Genomic DNA, 17553 nt, shown 5'->3' with positions numbered 1-17553 from the left:
TGTTCTAATACCAATGTTTAGCAATGGATTATAATATCACAAGATAATTAATGTGACAAAATGGGGGAATTGGGGGGAGGGTTGTCGATGAAGGGGTACTTTTTGGGGACAGAGTAAATGGACAATGAATAAGCACGATAATACCTTTCTCTGTGTGATGGATACATTTTTACAGTTCAGGGAAGGCTCCTTTTTCTGTGATGGAAATAAAAGAAAACACATCAAATTAGACTTTTTGTTGAAGTGGAATGAACTTCAAGACTGCTGTTGTTTTCAGGACAAATGAAAACAGAATGAGTTAGTAAGTGTTTGACAGTGTGGAACAATGTGGCCATAGTCAAGGTGAACCTTTATATGGTCATGAGTGTAGGCTGAGGGCTGTTATCAAGGTTGATGACATTGAAATTAGGTCAATTGAAAATAAATAAGATTAAACTTATCTTTTAAATAAGATCATTAAGAAAATAATGTAGGTATTTTATGAACAAAATACTTAGGAAATATTTGTGGGTCAATGCATACATACATTACACCCTAGCTTGAGTTTAGATCCATGTAATATGAATATAGTCAGCTAATTACGTCCATACATTAGGGCGATAACATGCCCAAATTTACAGCATATTTCAAATCAAATTCATGCATTTAGGTAATTTACATATACCACCTTTAACTCATCCCAAACTTCACTTTTCGTCCTGGCCTTTTCAAAAGATTGTAGAGAAAACGCAACTTGGTTTGAGAAACTAGAAAGCTACACTCACCCCATATTGTTAAAATCTTCCTGTCTCCTTGCAGGATATTCATTCCAGTTTTATCTCAATCGATAGGTAATGTCTTTTTCTATTATTTTCTCTTTCTTTTGACTCCGAATAGAATAACAAATCGTCTCGGATGTCACTGTAAAGTGAATTCCTTTATAATTGTAGAGTAGGCTACGTTGCATTACATTTCTGGAACACGGAAACCAATAAACGCTCTGAAGGAAAAATAACTTGAAACCATTTCAAATGTTCCCAATTGTAGTAGTTCGGTTGTTTACAATCAATTGTTAGAATACAGCTTTCCTTTGTCCGTATAATATATCCAGCGAATCCCGTTCTTTGTCACACTTTCTTTGTGGTTGCACAATAATCTTGTGATTTAACGCCTCTCAAAATGCGAGGGAACTATTCGAAATTCTACAAAAGTACAAATACGTAGGCTGCTCCCCCTGATGAGTGTCAGCCCACAGTAATTACATTCCTTCTGCAATCTGCATTTTGTTGTTCTGCCTGCTCTGTCCATTCTGATCTGGATTAACGTTCAACACTTCCATGCTCAATTTGAATTTGAAACCCTCTCTAACACCACCTGCTGGTTGCTATTTGGCGAATCAAATTACATTGCCTAACCCACTTCACACCATTTGAAACGTGAAATATAATATTCCAATGGCTTGCAGGCTGACTTGAAAGCACACTCTCCATTTGTAATGAGGTTTGATTGAAATAATGGCATTAAAATAAGTATATTTCAAACGATTGATGGCTGAAATCAGGAATACATTCACATTATGGGTGTAATAGATCATTGCAATTGCTGCTTGGAATAAAAATGCTCTGGCTTTAAAGGTAGACTTCAATGAGAAGGAAATCAATTGCTGTACTAGGTATGGGTTTTTTATTTTACTGTATTTACAAGAACTCTCCCTGAGCTGTCACTGTAGGAAGGTTTCTGAAGCATTTGTTTGTTTTTATCTTTTTATTCTGCTGGAGAACAGTGTCTTTCTTCAATCTTTTTAAGCTCAAAATATGCTCAAAATAAAAAGGCATTAATACAATACGTCAGTTTGTAGAAATACTTCTCAGACAGAAAACAATGCACAGTGGTGAGGCTTGGCATTGGAGCTTGTGCACACTAATTATGTTGTGCACTGGCCTGTTAGAGACAATATTCAGCTGACTGACTGACTGACTTGCAGAAGGCTCCATGTTCATTTTAGATGACACTTCTCGCCTGTTCCAGTGCAATTTGCAGGAGAGAAGGCCATATTGTAGTTGCACAATCTGCACATGCATAATTTTCCAGCCCTTATCATAGAGACATAAATCAAATATGGCATACAGGCAGAGATACATAACCAAAACACAGATGGTTCATCTAGAAATGTCTCTCGAGTCAAGGATCTCTGACCTCAATGTGCAATGCAAGACCATCAGCTGAAATGCTCCCAGATGGGGCATCTACAGTATTTATGGAAAAACAATATGGCAGGCCTTCACTTTATATGACTATTTTACCTACAAGAACATTATGCCACCATGGATGTTAAAGGTAAAATACAACACAGCCTACCCTGTTGCAGACACCTGCTGCCAGTGGGAAATGTCATAATGTCCTAGAAATTTAAAAGAGAATTGGAACAAGAAAATGCAATGTATGAAACCTAGTAGACCACCGCAGTCAAATTAAACTATGGCAAAGCTTGAATCTAGCCATTAGATCAGTGTACAGAGAATAGAACAACAGGAAAGAAAGGAAAGAAATTAGTGCCATAGTGCCCTCAAAGCTCATCACTAAGCTAAGGACTCTGGGACTAAACACCTCCCTCTGCAACTGGATCCTGGACTTCCTGATGTGCCGCCCACAGGTGCTAAGTTTAGGTAACAACACATCCGCCACGCTGATCCTCAACACGGGAGCTCCTCAGGGTGTGTGCTCAGTCCCCTCCGTACTCCCTGTTCATTCATGACTGCATGGCCAGGCATGACTCCAACACCATCGTTAAGTTTGCCAATGACACAACAGTGGTAGGCCTGATCACCGACAACAATGAGACAGCCTATAGGGAAGAGGTCAGAAACCTGGCCGTGTGGTGCCTGGATAATAACCTCTCCCTCAACGTGATCAAGACAAAGGAGATCAAATCAAATGTATTTATATAGCCCTTCTTACATCAGCTGATATCTCAGTGCTGTACAGAAACCCAGTCTAAAACCCCAAACAGCAAGCAATGCAGGTGTAGAAGCACGGTGGCTAGGAAAAACTCCCTAGAAAGGCCAAAACCTAGGAAGAAACCTAGAGAGGAACCAGGCTATGAGGGGTGGCCAGTCCTCTTCTGGCTGTGCCGGGTGGAGATTATAACAGAACATGATTGTGGACTACAGTAAAAGGAGGACCGAGCACGCCCCCATTCTCGTCGACGGGGCTGTAGTGGAGCAGGTTGACAGCTTCAAGTTCCTTGGTGTCCACATCACCAACAACCTATCATGGTCCAAACACACCAAGACAGTCGTGAAGAGTGCACGACTAAGCCTATTCCCCCTCAGGAGACTGAAAAGATTTGGCATGGATCCTCAAAATAATTCTACAGCTGCACCATCGAGAGTATCCTGACTGGTTGCATCACTGCTTGGTGTGGAAACTGCTCGGCCTCCGACCGCAAGGCACTACAGAGGGTAGTGCATACGGCCCAGTACATAACTGGGGCCAAGCTTCCTGCCATCCAGGAACTCTATACCAGGCGGTGTCAGAGGAAACAAATTGTCAAAGACTCCAGCCACACTAGTCATAGACTGTTCTCTCTGCTGCCACATGGGAAACGGTAGCAGAGCACCAAGTCTAGGTCCAAAAGACTTCTTAACAGCTTCTACCACCAAGCCATAAGACTCCTCAACAGCTAATCAAATGGCTACCCAGACTATTTGCATTGACCCCACCCCCTTTTACGCTGCTGCTACAGTACTCTCTGTTTATTATCTATACATAGTCACTTTAACTCTACCTACATGTACATATTACCTAAATTACCTTGACTAACCATTGCCACTGCACAATGACTCTGTACCGGTACGCCCTGTATATAGCCTCGCTTTTGTTATTTTACTGCTGCCCTTTAATTATTTGTTACTTTTATTTTTTACTTATCTATTTTTTAGTTAACACTTATTTTTCTTAAAACTGCACTGTTGGTTAAGGGCTTGTAAGTAAGCATTTCACGGTAAGGTCTACACCTGTTGTATTCAGCGCATGTGACAAATACAATTTGATTTGAAGAGTAGTTGGCAGTGGGACATGTCATTTAAAATAAATAGCTGTTAAGGGGTGGGCGATGCACCATATGAATCAAAAGGCTTACACAACAATGAGTAACATTAAAAGTTTGAAAACAAACTTGCGTTCTACAACACAAACATTTTAACACATTATCACAAATCTATTTTAAGCCTGTGCATTGATTAGCTCAGTTACGTTTCACCTGTGTCCATTTGCTAGACCACTTATGCTTAGCCAATGGAAGACAATAAAACATTAAACACAATTGGCTACAAAGTCTGGGATGGAAAATGTACAATGAATATGGAGAGTTTACTTTGAAATAAAGACCGATTTTTCTATTGAGTACACACGTACCAGCCCACTTCTATATTTTGCCTGTTTGGTCGGTCAAAAGACAAATTTATGAACAAAACTATCAGAATCGGGCTGCTTGCGTAAACGCAGCCATAATGACTTCAGTAAAGTTGTTATTGAGTAGGAGTGTATTTTCTATACCAAACAGTCACGCCCGATGTCCACCAGATGCATATGCCTTCTCCCACCTCATGACTATAGCAAGGACATATTGAAAAAAATGATTATGCTCACAATGAGATCATGATAACATTATTTGTATGATATAGTTGCCTCAGCCTCTGTACACATACATTTGCATGATTGTTTTACCAGTAAATCAGATCATAAATTCGTTCGTATCATTATTTTTAACTGTTATGTAAAAACTAATACAAAATAAGCTGAATTCCTGATTGTGAGTTTCCAGATCATGGACTTTTTAAAATGACATCCTTGCTTGCGGCAAACTTGTTTCCTGGGACATACTTTACCATTATTTGTGAGGCAATATCTTCTGTTAATGAAGTTTAATATTTTTATCCAAAATACATTTGTACTGCAATGATGATAGACTGCCTGCAGAGAGGAAGAGGCGAAGATATGTCCAAAATAATAAACCCAGTGCGTTTCTATGGGCTTATTTTGGACCTAAACTTGTCGCTTGTTGCTTTCCCGGCTTTGGGACAACGACTCCCATTTTTAGGCCGGAGACATGAGCATCTTGTCATTCATTATACAGACATATACTGGCTACTGTGTTGAAAATATGATCAATTGCGTCATCCATAGGAGGAGCCAATATTGACGTCACCAAAATGCGACAGACGTAAAATAACACGAGGAGGATTTTCTGGGATTTCAGAGGATAATTTTGAACACGTTGGCTCACAAAACCAAGTATAATATATACTTTTCAATCTGTAATTTTGGAGAACTGCAAAATGTCGGATTTTTCATCTCTCGGTCTGTCAGATTGGCTGATTCAACAATGTAAACAAATGGGGATCAGTAAACCAACTCAAGTCCAGGAAAACTGTATGCCACCGATTCTGGAAGGTAACACTTAACGTTTGCTAACAAACTATGTATTATTTCTTGTAATGTATATATATTTTTTTAAATATAAGGTTTAACCTTTATTTACCCAGGTAGCAGTTTAATGAGAACACATAACTTCTAGCTACAATAACGACCTGATCAAGAGAGTAAACAAACTAGCTATCAACATACTTTTTTTTAGATATGATTTTGCCCCTCTGTTGTCTAGGTCGGGATTGTATGGGTTGTGCCAAGACTGGCAGTGGAAAGACAGCTGCCTTTGTGCTACCAGTGCTACAGAAATTATCTGAGGACCCATATGGAATCTTCTGTTTAGTTCTCACACCTACCAGGTTGGTGAATCTTTTGATAATTGTGAACTATCTTCTAGAAAAGGCAAGTATATAATGTTGAATGTTGTGTAATGTTTAAACTTGTGTCTTTTGCAGGGAATTGGCTTACCAGATTGCCGAACAGTTTAGAGTCCTGGGAAAACCAATGGGCTTGCGGGACTGCATCATTGTTGGTGGAATGGGTAATGTTGATTACCAACAACACTGCCTCTCATTGCATTCTTATTCAGTCATCCAGTATGTTCTAATGTTCTGGTGATGTTCCCAACAGATATGATCACACAGGCCTTGGAGCTCTCTAAGAAGCCCCACGTCGTTGTTGCCACTCCAGGAAGACTGGCAGACCACATTCGGAGCTCCGACACATTCAGCATCAAGAAGATCCAGTTTCTGGTGAGTTTGTTGGAGAAGAAATTAATTGATGTGTCCACAACGGCAACTATGTTTGAGGTTGTCTAGGTGAGGATGTCTCACTGTCAACCAAAACAGTGAGACTGTTATGAACTACCTTTATTATATTAACTACCTTATGTGTTGAGAATGTTTTCCCCCCATTACAGGCAGACCACACCGTTCACTTCGCGTGCGTTGCAAAATAAATTTAGAAATCTATGTTCAATTATTGCACCCACACTGCTCACGCGCGCCAACAAGTGTCTGCGTTGCCAAGGGCTAAAATAGAAATCAGTTATATTTATGACGCAGATGACGCTGCAAGTCCTGCCTCTCCCATCTCCTCATTGGTTTATAGAAGCGGGTACCCACGTGCCATCTCCTCATTGGTTATACCCACGTGGGTGACTGAAAGACGAACGATGTCAGTGTCGGTAATGCACCTAATTTATGAAAGTTGCCAATCGCAATATAAAGTCAAGAGAAGAAAAAGCCTGGAAGGAAGAGAGATGACTAGAAACGATTCGGTTGACCGTTTTATGTGTGGATTGATTGGCGGAGTAGAGGACCTTGTGCATTTCAGGTTAAATAACAACTCAATGTTTATATCCCAGGACACATTTGCTAGCAACAGCAAGTGCAAGCTAACTAGCTAAATTTCCATAAATGTTTAATGCTTTTCGACCTGTCCCCAAATTAATATAAATGATTCAGAGTTTGTTTTGATATTTTAACCTGCGTATCGTGATCGCGTTTGGTGTGGGGGGACAAAATAAATGTATGCATGATGGCGCACGCGCGCAGCCAGTTTGGGTTCCGTGTTAGTGTTGTTGTTTTTTTATAGCCTATTCTTGATTTATCATCGTACTTGTTAGGATGCACGGTCGTCTGCATGCCTTCTATTAGGAAGTAAAAATCAATTTAGTTAAATATTATCTGCAAAATGTGACAAGTTATAGAGCCTAACGGTGACATTTTATTTTGTGACATAATGCTAATTGTAATGCACGGGCCAAATTAATTGTCTCTGGTAGATCCTTGATGAGGCCGACCGCCTGCTTGAGCAAGGCTGCACAGACTTCACCAAAGACTTGGAGGTGATCCTGGCCGCGGTGCCTGTCAAACGCCAGACGCTGCTGTTCAGTGCCACCCTCACAGACACACTACAGGAACTCAAGGGCATCGCCATGAACAAGCCCTTCTTCTGGGAAAGCAAGTCCGAGTAAGCTCTTAGCATGACTGACAACATGATGCACTACATTGGTACATTACATGATTAGTTGCTTAAATATGCATGTAGAGGTAAACCTCATTCTTCAAAACAGGACATGTCTGTCTTATGTTCTATTCCATAATTGTATATCATTTGTGTGCCCATGTGTATTTTAAACATTTTGACATGTAAATTGTACACTAAACTGAGTGGGAAAAGATTCTCAATTTAATTGACTGGTTAAATGAAGGTTATTTTCTCTCTTGATTATCAACAAATGGAGTAGCTCTTTCCTCTTTTTTAAAAACAAAATGTGCTATATTGGTTCAACATAATTCAATTTTAAGTGTATTTTTCTCATAGGGTCCGCACGGTAGAGGAGTTGGATCAAAGGTACATCCTGACACCAGAGAAAGTGAAAGATGCCTACCTAGTGCACCTGATCCAGAAGTTTCAAGATGAGCACGACGACTGGTCGATCATGATCTTCACCAACACCTGCAAGTAAGAATGCCTTTGATCCCAATTGGTCCGGGAAGTCGCTCTGGATAAGAGTGTCTGCTAAATTACCCAAAAAATTGATTCAGACACTCAACAAGAAAGTCTGATTTCATTATTACTGAAACAGGATCCAAGTGGTAAACATAAAGATCCAGTCAATTAAAACAATTGGAGGCCTCTTACACTTCAGTGTTGTGATGCAAAATGCATACAATTTAAAAAGGTATTATTGGATATTATTCATCCTAATCAGACAGATTTTTTACATGGACGATACATTGGAGATAATATAAGAGAAGTACTGGAAACAATAGAACACTATGAAAAATCTGGGAAACCAGGCCTGGTATTTATAGCTGATTTTGAAAAGGCTTTTGATAATGTATGACCTGTGTTTATATATAAATGCCTGTAATATTTCGATTTTGGAGAATCTCTTCTAAAATGGGTTGAAGTTATGTATAGTAACCCTAGGTGTAAAATAGTAAATAATGGCTACGTCTCAAAAAGTTTTAAACTGTTTTGCAGAGTAAACCAAGGTTGTCCACTATTGACATATCTGTTTATTGCCATAGAAATGTTAGCTGTTAAAATCAGATCCAACAATAATATCAAGGGGTTAGAAATCCAGGGCTTAAACACAAAGGTGTCATTGTACGCTGATTATTCATGTTTTCTTTTAAATACACAATTTGGATCCCTCCACAGTCTCATAGAGGATCTAGGTACTTTTTCTAACCTCTGGATTACAACAAAATTATGATCAGTTTACTATTACGTATTGGATTACTAAAAATACAGCTTTTACATTACCGTGTAGTTTACCAATAAAATTATTTGACGGTGATGTGGACATACTCTGTATACATATCCCAAAAGAAAGAAATTAATTCACGCCAATAAATTTGAATAGAAAGTTAGCAAAAATAGATAAGATCTAGCTACAATGGAAAGGATAATACCTGTCTATTCGTGGGAAAATCTATCTGATTAACTCATTAGTCATATCCCAGTTTACCTATTTGCTTATGGTCTTCCCTACAACCTGTTTTTTAAATTATATGAGCAAAAAATATTCCCTTTTATTTGGAAGGGCAAGCCAGACAAAATTAAACAGGCCTATGAATATGAATTCGGAGGGCAGAAATGATGAAATATTAAAGCATTAGGCCTCTCACTAAAGACGTCAGTCATACAAAAGTTATATTTAAATCCAAACTGGTTCTCTAGCAGATTAGTAAGAATGTCTCACCCCATGTTCAAGAATGGCCTTTTTCCCTTTATTCAGATTACAACCTCTCAATTTCGGTTATTTGAAAATGAAATAATCTCCAAATATCGTTATTTAAAAAGTCATAGAAATTTGGTTGCTATTTCAGTTTAATCCACCAGAAAAAAGAATGCAACATATTGTGGATAAACTCAAATATACTAATTTAATTAAAAAAAACATTATTACATTTATTTATTTTTTGTTTAAAAAAGGTATAATTTACAAAGATAGATATCATAAACAGGACTGGTGGAGTTATGTCACACATGCAGCTAACAAAAATATATGGGAATGTCTGCTCTACCCAAAACTACAACCAAATAATTGCAGCATTACTGCAAAAAAATGGAAGAGGTAAGTGAAAGGGGGAAAAGGTAAGGAACTTGTCTGCTGGCCCTGCATAAAAGACCAAAATTGGTTAAAGAAAATTGTGATAAAAAAAGGATAACAGTTTCATTTAATGACCAAAAAATGTACAGCTGTGCCGTATAGATTGCAAAATAGTTGGGAAGAGATTTTCAATGTACCGATTCCATGGCACATGGTTTATGAACTGATACGCAAAACAATGCCGGATTCAAAACACAGAATTTTTCAATTGAAATTTCATGCAAAATTCTTGCAACCAATAGAATGTTATATATGGGAGATATAACCATCCCAGTTCTGCAGAATTTGCTGCGAAGTGACTGAATCATTAGGTCATTTGTTTTGGTACTGTATATACAGTATGTAGCTTGCTTTTGGTCGCAGGTCCAGGAATGGTTGAAGAAGTGCAACATTAACCTGGAGCTAACTCTGCAGATAGCAATACTGTGTGATTTGGAAAGTCATAGTCAATCGATCAATAATATAATACTTTTAGCAAAAAGATTATCTTTAATGTACAATCTGTAGAAACTATGAGAATAGAGGTTCAGAACTTTTGTGAAACATCACAGCACAGTTTAAAAATATATGTCAAATGGAAATAAAAAATGGTTGGTGTTAAGAGATGGATGGGAGGGGCTGAGTGGATCTGAAGGGTGGGAATAAAAACAATAAGATAACTAATGTAAAATACAGTGCCTTGCAAAAGTATTCACCCCCTTGGTGTTTTTCCTATTTTGTTGAATTACAACCTGTAATATAAATTGATTTTGATTTCATGTAATGGACATATACAAAATAGTCAAAATTTGTGAAGTGAAATTTAAAAAATAACTTGTTTCAACAAAAAAAACTGGAAAGTGGTGCGTGCATATGTATTCACCCCCTTTGCTATGAAGCCCCTAAATAAGATCTGGTGCAACCAATTACCTTCAGAAGTCACATAATTAGTTAAATAAAGTCTACCTGTGTGCAATCTGTGTCACATGATCTGTCACGTGATCTCAGTATATATACACCTGTTCTGAAAGGCCCCAGAGTCTGCAACACCACTAATTAAGGGGCACCACCAAGCAAGCGGCACTATGAAGACCAAGGAGCTCTCCAAACAGGTCATGGACAAAGTTGTGGAGAAGTACAGATCAGGGTTGGGTTATAAAAAAAATATCTGAAACTTTGAAAATCCCGCGGAGCACCATTAAATCCATTATTAAAAAATGGAAAGAATATGGCACCACAACAAACCTGCCAAGAGAAGGCCGCCCACCAAAACTCACAGACCAGGCAAGGAGGGCATTAACCAGAGAGGCAACAAAGAGACCAAAGATAACCCTGAAGGAGCTGCAATGCTCCACAGCGGAGATCGGAGTATCTGTCAATAGGACCACTTTAAGCCGTACACTCCACAGAGCTGGGTTTTACGGAAGAGTTGCCAGAAAAAAATAAGCAAACATGTTTGGTGTTTGCCAATCGGCATGTGGGATACTCCCCAAACATATGGAAGAAGGTACTCTGGTCAGATAAGACTAAAATTAAGCTTTTTTGGCCATCAAGGAAAACGCTATGTCTGGCACAAACCCAACACCTCGTCACCTCGAGAACACCATCCCCACAGTGAAGCATGGTGGTGGCAGCATCATGCTGTGGGGATGTTTTTCATCGGCAGGGACTGGGAAACTGGTCAGAATTGAAGGAATGATGGATGGTGCTAAATAGAGGGAAATTCTTGCGGGAAACCTGTTTCAGTCTTCCAGAGATTTGAGACTGGGACGGAGGTTCACCTTCCAGCAGGACAATGACCCTAAGCATACTGCTAAACCAACACTCGAGTGGTTTAAGGGGAAACATTTGAATGTCTTGGAATGGCCTAGTCAAAGCCCAGACCTCAATCCAATTGTGAATCTGTGGTATGACTTAAAGATTGATGTACACCAGCAAAACCCATCCAACTTGAAGGAGCTGGAGCAGTTTTGCCTTGAAGAATGGGCAAAAATCCCAGTGGCTAGATGTGCCAAGCTTATAGAGACATACCCAAAGAGACTTGCAGCTGTAATTGTTGCAAAAGGTGGCTCTACAAAGTATTGACTTTTGGGGGGGTGAATAGTTATGCACGCTCAAGGTTTCTGTTTTTTTTTGTCTTATTTCTTGTTTGTTTCACAAAAAAATACATTTTGCATCTTCAAAGTGGTAGGCATGTTGTGTAAATCAAATGATACAACCCCCCCAAAATCCGTTGTAATTCCAGGTTGTAAGGCAACAAAATAGGAAAAATGCCAAGGGGGGTGAATACTTTCGCAAGCCACTGTATGCTGTGTTCATAAAATGTATTTAGGTCCAGAATATTTGTGGAACAGAACAGTTAAAAATATTTCTCAAAATAGAAATCAAATTGATGAGTTTCAGAGATAGATGGGATGGGTTGACGTCCCATACATTGTGTCCGTAAAATGTGTATATATACAACACAGTACCAGTCAAAAGTTTGGACACACCTACTCATTTAAGGGTTTTTCTTTACTTTTACTATGTTCTACATTGTAGAAGAATAATGAAGACATCAAAACTATGAAATAATACATACAGTGCCCTCCACTAATATTGGCACCCCAATTGAAAGTTTTTTTTTTAATGTATCAAAACAAATGTTTTTCTCATATGTGCCACAATTATTGGCACCCCTTCAGCACTTTGTGCAACCTCCCTTTGCCAAGATAACAGCTCTGAGTATTCTCCTATAATGTGTAATGTGGTTGGAGAACACATGGCAAGGGATCTGAGACCATTCCTCCATACATAATCTCTCCAGATTCCAAGGTCCACACTTGTAGACTCTTCTCTTCAGCTCATCCCACATGTTTTCTATGGGGTTTAGGTCAGGGGACTGGGATGGCCATGGCAAAACCCTGATTCTGTGGTCAGCAAACCATTTTTGTGTTGATTTTGAGATGTGCTTTGGCTCATTGTCCTGCTGGAAGATCTAACCACAGCCCAGTTTAAGCTTCCTAGCAAAGGCAGTCAGGTTTGGATTTAATATCTGCTGGTACTTGGAGTCCATGATACCATGTATCCAAAGAAGTTGTCCAGGGCCTTTGGAAGAAAAACAGCCCCACAACATCAGAGATCCACCACCATACTTCACAGTGGGGCTGAGGTACTTCTCTGCATGGCTATCTTTCTGTCTACACCAAACCCACCTCTGGTGTTTGTTTCCAAAAAGCTCTATTTTGGTCTCATCTGACCATAGAACCCAGTCCCATTGAAAGTTCCAGTAACATTTGGTAAACTGTAGGTGCTTGAGTTTGTTGTTTAATGACAGCAAATGCTTTTTTTTATGGCAACCCTCCCAAACAACTTTTGGTTATGTAGGTGGTGTCTGATTGTGGTTTTAGAGACTTTCTGACCCCAAGACCCAACTAACGTCTGCAATTCTCCAGCTGTGATGCTTAAAAAAAAATGGCCACTCTTAACCATCCTCCTCACTGTGCGCAGGGTCAATATAGACACACGTCCTCTTCCAGGCCGATTGTTAACATCTCCAGTTGCTTTAAACTTCATAATTATTGCCCTGATGGTGGAAATGGGCATTTTCAACCGTTGAGCTATTTTCTTAGAGCCATTTGCTGATTTGTACAGCTCGACAACCTTTTGTCACACATCATTGCTGTATTCTTGGGTCTTTCCCATAGTGATGGATGACTATGGGAACTTGGCCTGTGTCACCTCATATTTATACCCCAGTGAAACAGGAAGTCATGGCTTACCACTTAAGTGTTCCTAATCACTCAGGTGAACTTAAATATTAAATATGAATGGGAAGATACTTCAGATAGATTTTACTCATAAGAATTCATAAGGGTGCCAATAATTGTGGCACACATGTTTCAGAGAAATATTTCACAATTTTTCTTTCCAATAAATTTTACTAAAATTAAAGGTTTGTGAATTTTAGATATTTTTGTGAATAATTTGAATTAAATACCAAAAGGATGAACAGCAAAGAAAATATTTTCACAGCCCATCTTGCACATATTTATCAAGGATGCCAATATTAGTGGAGTGCACTGTATGGAACCATGTATTAACCAAAAAAATGTTAAACAAATCAAAATGAGATTCATCAAAGTAGCCACCCAGTCTTGGCATTCTCTAAACCAGCTTCATGAGGTAGTCACCTAGAATGCATTTAAATTAACAGGTGTGCCTTGTTAATTTGTGGAATTTCTTTCCTTAATGCATTTGAGCAAATCAGTTGTTGTGACAAGGTAGGGGTGGTATACAGAAGATAGCCCTATTTGGTAAAAGACCAAGTCCATATTATGGCAAGAACAGCTCAAATAAGCAAAGAGAAACGACAGTCCATAATTACTTTAAGACATGAAGGTCAGTCAATCTGGAAAATGTCAAGAACTTTGAATTTTTTTTCAAGTGCAGTTGCAAAATCCATCAAGCACTATGTTGAAACTGGCTCTCCTGAGGACCGCCACAGGAAAGGAAGACCCAGAGTTACCTCTGCTGCAGAGGATAGTTTTATTAGTTACCAGCCCAAATAAATGCTTCAGAGTTCAAGTAACACACACACCTCAACATCAACTGTTCAGAGGACACTGCATGAATCAGGCCTTAATGGTCAAATTGCTGCAAAGAAACCAATACTAAAAGGACACCGATAAGAAGACTTGCTTGGGCCAAGAAACATGAGCAATGGACATGAGACCGGTGGAAATCTGTCCTTTGGTCTGAGTCCAAATTTGAGATTTTTGGTTCCAACTGCCGTGTCTTTGTGAGACGCAGAGGAAGTGAACGGATGATCTCCGCATGTTTGGTTCCCACCGTGAAGCATGGAGGAGGTATGACGGTGTGGGGGTGCTTTGCTGGTGACACTGTGATTTATTTATAATTCAAGGCACATTTAACCAGCATGGCTACCACAGCATTCTGCAAAGATACACCATCCCATCTGGTTTGTTCTTAGTGGGACTATCATTTGTTATTGAACAGGACAATGACCCAAAACACACCTCCAGGCTGTGTAAGGGCTATTTGACCAAGAAGGAGAGTAATGAAGTGCTGCATCAAATGACCTGGCCTCAACCCAATTGAGATGGTTTAGGATGAGTTGGATTGCAGAGTGAAGGAAAAGCAGCCAACAAGTGCTCAGCATATGTGGGAACTCCTTCAAGACTGTTGGAAAAGCATTCCTTATGAAGCTGGTTGAGAGAATGCCAAGATTGTTCAAAGCTGTCAAGGCAAAGGGTGGCTACTTTGAAGAATCTCAAATATATTCTGATTTGTTTAACACTTTTTGTGGTTATTACATGATTTCATAGTTTAATAGTGAAGACATGTTGAAAATAGTAAAAATAAAGAAAATCCCTTGAATGAGTAGGAGTCAATTTTTGACTGGTACTGTATATATATTTACAAAAATATATGGTGGATTGGAAATGATGCCGACAATTACATAGATTCCATCAATCTGCACTATTAAAGCTGATCTAACTCCTAGAAATAAAAATGTAAATGGCTGAAGAGCCTGGAAAAATATGAAGATAAGAAAATAACCAGTAGAACATGCTGCTGTATCGGCCTTTTGACATACTTTGCCAATATAGAATTACTGTTAGACATTGAATCATTAATGCATTGCATTCTTCCTACAGGAATTGCCAAATCCTCACAATGATGATGCAGAAATTCAACTTTCCAACCATCTCCTTGCATTCAATGATGAAGCAGGTAAACAACCCCAGCTCCTGGGGTGTAGCTCTATATTCATTGATGGGTTACATGACAAGTTGAAACCCATTTAACATGTGCTTCATAATAATAACTCATGTTTATTTGGACATTGGCTTTGTCTTTTTCATAGAAACAACGTTTCGCCAACCTCGCAAAGTTCAAGTCCAGTGTCTTTAAAATCCTGATTGCAACTGATGTGGCTTCCAGGTAAGAAAGCTGTATTCAACATCTGTGTGTATAATCTTCACAAAACATTATCAATATATGGACAGGTTACAAACCATTGTGAATCTCATCTATTTTCATGTCCACATTGTCAGAGGTCTGGATATTCCAACAGTCCAGGTTGTCATCAACCACAACACGCCAGGTCTGCCCAAGATCTACATTCACAGAGTTGGCCGAACTGCCAGAGCAGGTAACATTCCTCCTTCACTATCTCTGCCTGTTATAACATTACATTTTTACATTTTAGTCATTTAGCAGACGCTCTTATCCAGAGCGACTTACAGTAGAGTGCATACATTTTATTACATTTACATACTGAGACAAGGATATCCCTACCGGCCAAACCCTCCCTAACCCGGACGACGCTATGCCAATAACATAGACTGCTACTGTACAGACTTAGATGTATAAACAACTTTTCTCTGATTTGTCTAAAGGAAGGCATGGTGTCTCGATCACACTGGTGACACAGTATGACATCCACTTGGTTCATTCCATCGAGGGGCAGATCCGTAAGTGTCAAACATGCATTGAAATGTAGAGTCAACAGTTGTTTTAGTATTGCTTGCTACCCTTCAGACATGCCTGTTAGCCATTTGTGAGTATCACAACATAGAATATGATCACAGGGCAGAAAGCTCAAATTAATTTGTTTTGCTTTCCCCTTTGTCCAGAGGCCAAACTGAAGGAATATCCAGTGGAGGAGAAAGAGGTTCTGAATATCCTCACTCAAGTCAACGTGGCCAGACGGGAGTGTGAAATTGTACAAATACCTATTCTATTTATACACAGACATTTCCGTTGTGAACATGTGGCTGTTGGATAACAGGGCTCATATTTCTGCTGTGACTTGTCTCACCATTCCTTTTGTTTGCAGAAACTTGAGTCAACAGATTTTGATGAGAAAAAGGAGATCAACAAGAGAAAACAGATGATTCTGGAGGGGAAAGTATGTTCACCATGAGCCACACCTCCATGGTCCGAGTTAGTTTTGCTGTGATGAGGGTTTTAGTCGATTTGTTCTGATATTCCAACTACTTGCCTGTCACAGGATCCAGACGTGGAGGCAAAGAGAAAGGCTGAACTGAAGAAGATAAGGAGTGAGAAGAAGTTGTTCAAGGAGAGGATACAGGAAACCATTCAGAAGAAACAACATGGGATGCAGAAGAAACTGATGAAGCAAAAACACATTCAAAAGAAAAAGGCAGTTAAGTCCACATGAATCAACACTGTACATTTATGAATTGTGTATTTAACAAGGCCAGTTGCCCATTATTGTGCAACATGTTTTATCTGTACGTTTCCAAATAAATGGCAGTGCATCAACATTTTACTTTCATAAAAATCAAAACCTTTGACAGAAGCAAACTTTATTGATGTTTTACAAGAAAGGACTCAAGGCGAAATGTCTTGAATTAATCTTCACTGCAAATCCATGAAGTGAACAGATTTTCAAATGCTGGGAAGGAAGGCAGAGATTACCGTACTAAAATATGTCAGGAATCAATAGATAATGTCTATCAAACGACTAAGCATGTTTCAACCGCGACTAGCTATTTGACAGCATGATTGTCATACAATGTCTTTTGGATTGACAAATTCAAAGTCAAGTGATGACAAACAAAAAGTAATGGACATCGGAAGACAAAGCAGGTTGTGAGCTAAAATGAATATTCTCAATTTGGTGCTAAGCACCCAAACATTTCTAAAAACTGATAGACGAGGATTTCTAAATACAAAAGTCCCATGGATAGTTAATTTAAAGGAAAAATCCACAAAAACTATTAGTCCACTGTTGATACAGTCCCAAAATGTTTTGCATGTCATAATGTGGCCGGTGACACTGATTAAGTCCAATATCTTAACTTTTGGGACTATCAAGTTGGACTAATTTAAAAAAATACCCAAATATAGTTTGTGGCTCTTCCCTTTATGGATTGTGTTAAAACTTAAAAATAAAACCATTATTTCACCACCCTTTGTCATCAGATAACTACTTAGGTCAAACGTTGCTGTCTACAACCCCCCCCTCTCAAAAAAGGTGCACAAGCAAATCGGCCAAAAAAGGA

General features: G+C 39.0%; 2 protein-coding genes across 2 annotated transcripts in view; one reads left to right on the top strand and one right to left on the bottom strand.

Annotated features, from left to right (window-relative positions):
• LOC120053685 (homer protein homolog 3-like) overlaps positions 1-1305 on the bottom strand; it is a 38271-nt gene extending 36966 nt beyond the window's left edge. The window contains exons 1-2 of the mRNA XM_039000866.1: positions 765-1305; positions 145-195 (exon numbers count right to left, since the gene is read on the bottom strand). Coding sequence (XP_038856794.1) covers positions 145-167 — 23 coding nt within the window. The 5' untranslated portion in view covers positions 168-195; positions 765-1305. The remainder of the gene's footprint in view (positions 1-144; positions 196-764) is intronic.
• Positions 1306-5185: 3880 nt separating this feature from the next.
• ddx49 (DEAD (Asp-Glu-Ala-Asp) box polypeptide 49) lies at positions 5186-16812 on the top strand. Its single transcript, XM_039000865.1, has 13 exons — positions 5186-5433; positions 5645-5768; positions 5865-5950; positions 6040-6161; positions 7196-7383; positions 7738-7878; positions 15178-15253; positions 15387-15463; positions 15577-15674; positions 15922-15996; positions 16159-16247; positions 16362-16433; positions 16536-16812. Exons 1-13 carry the CDS (start codon positions 5319-5321, stop codon positions 16704-16706), a joined length of 1434 nt encoding a protein of 477 aa, XP_038856793.1. The 5' UTR covers positions 5186-5318; the 3' UTR covers positions 16707-16812.
• Positions 16813-17553: the final 741 nt, after the last annotated feature.

This window comes from Salvelinus namaycush, chromosome 9 (genome assembly GCF_016432855.1).
Source record: "Salvelinus namaycush isolate Seneca chromosome 9, SaNama_1.0, whole genome shotgun sequence".
NCBI lineage: Eukaryota > Metazoa > Chordata > Actinopteri > Salmoniformes > Salmonidae > Salvelinus > Salvelinus namaycush.
This window is presented reverse-complemented; position numbering and strand designations above follow the sequence as displayed.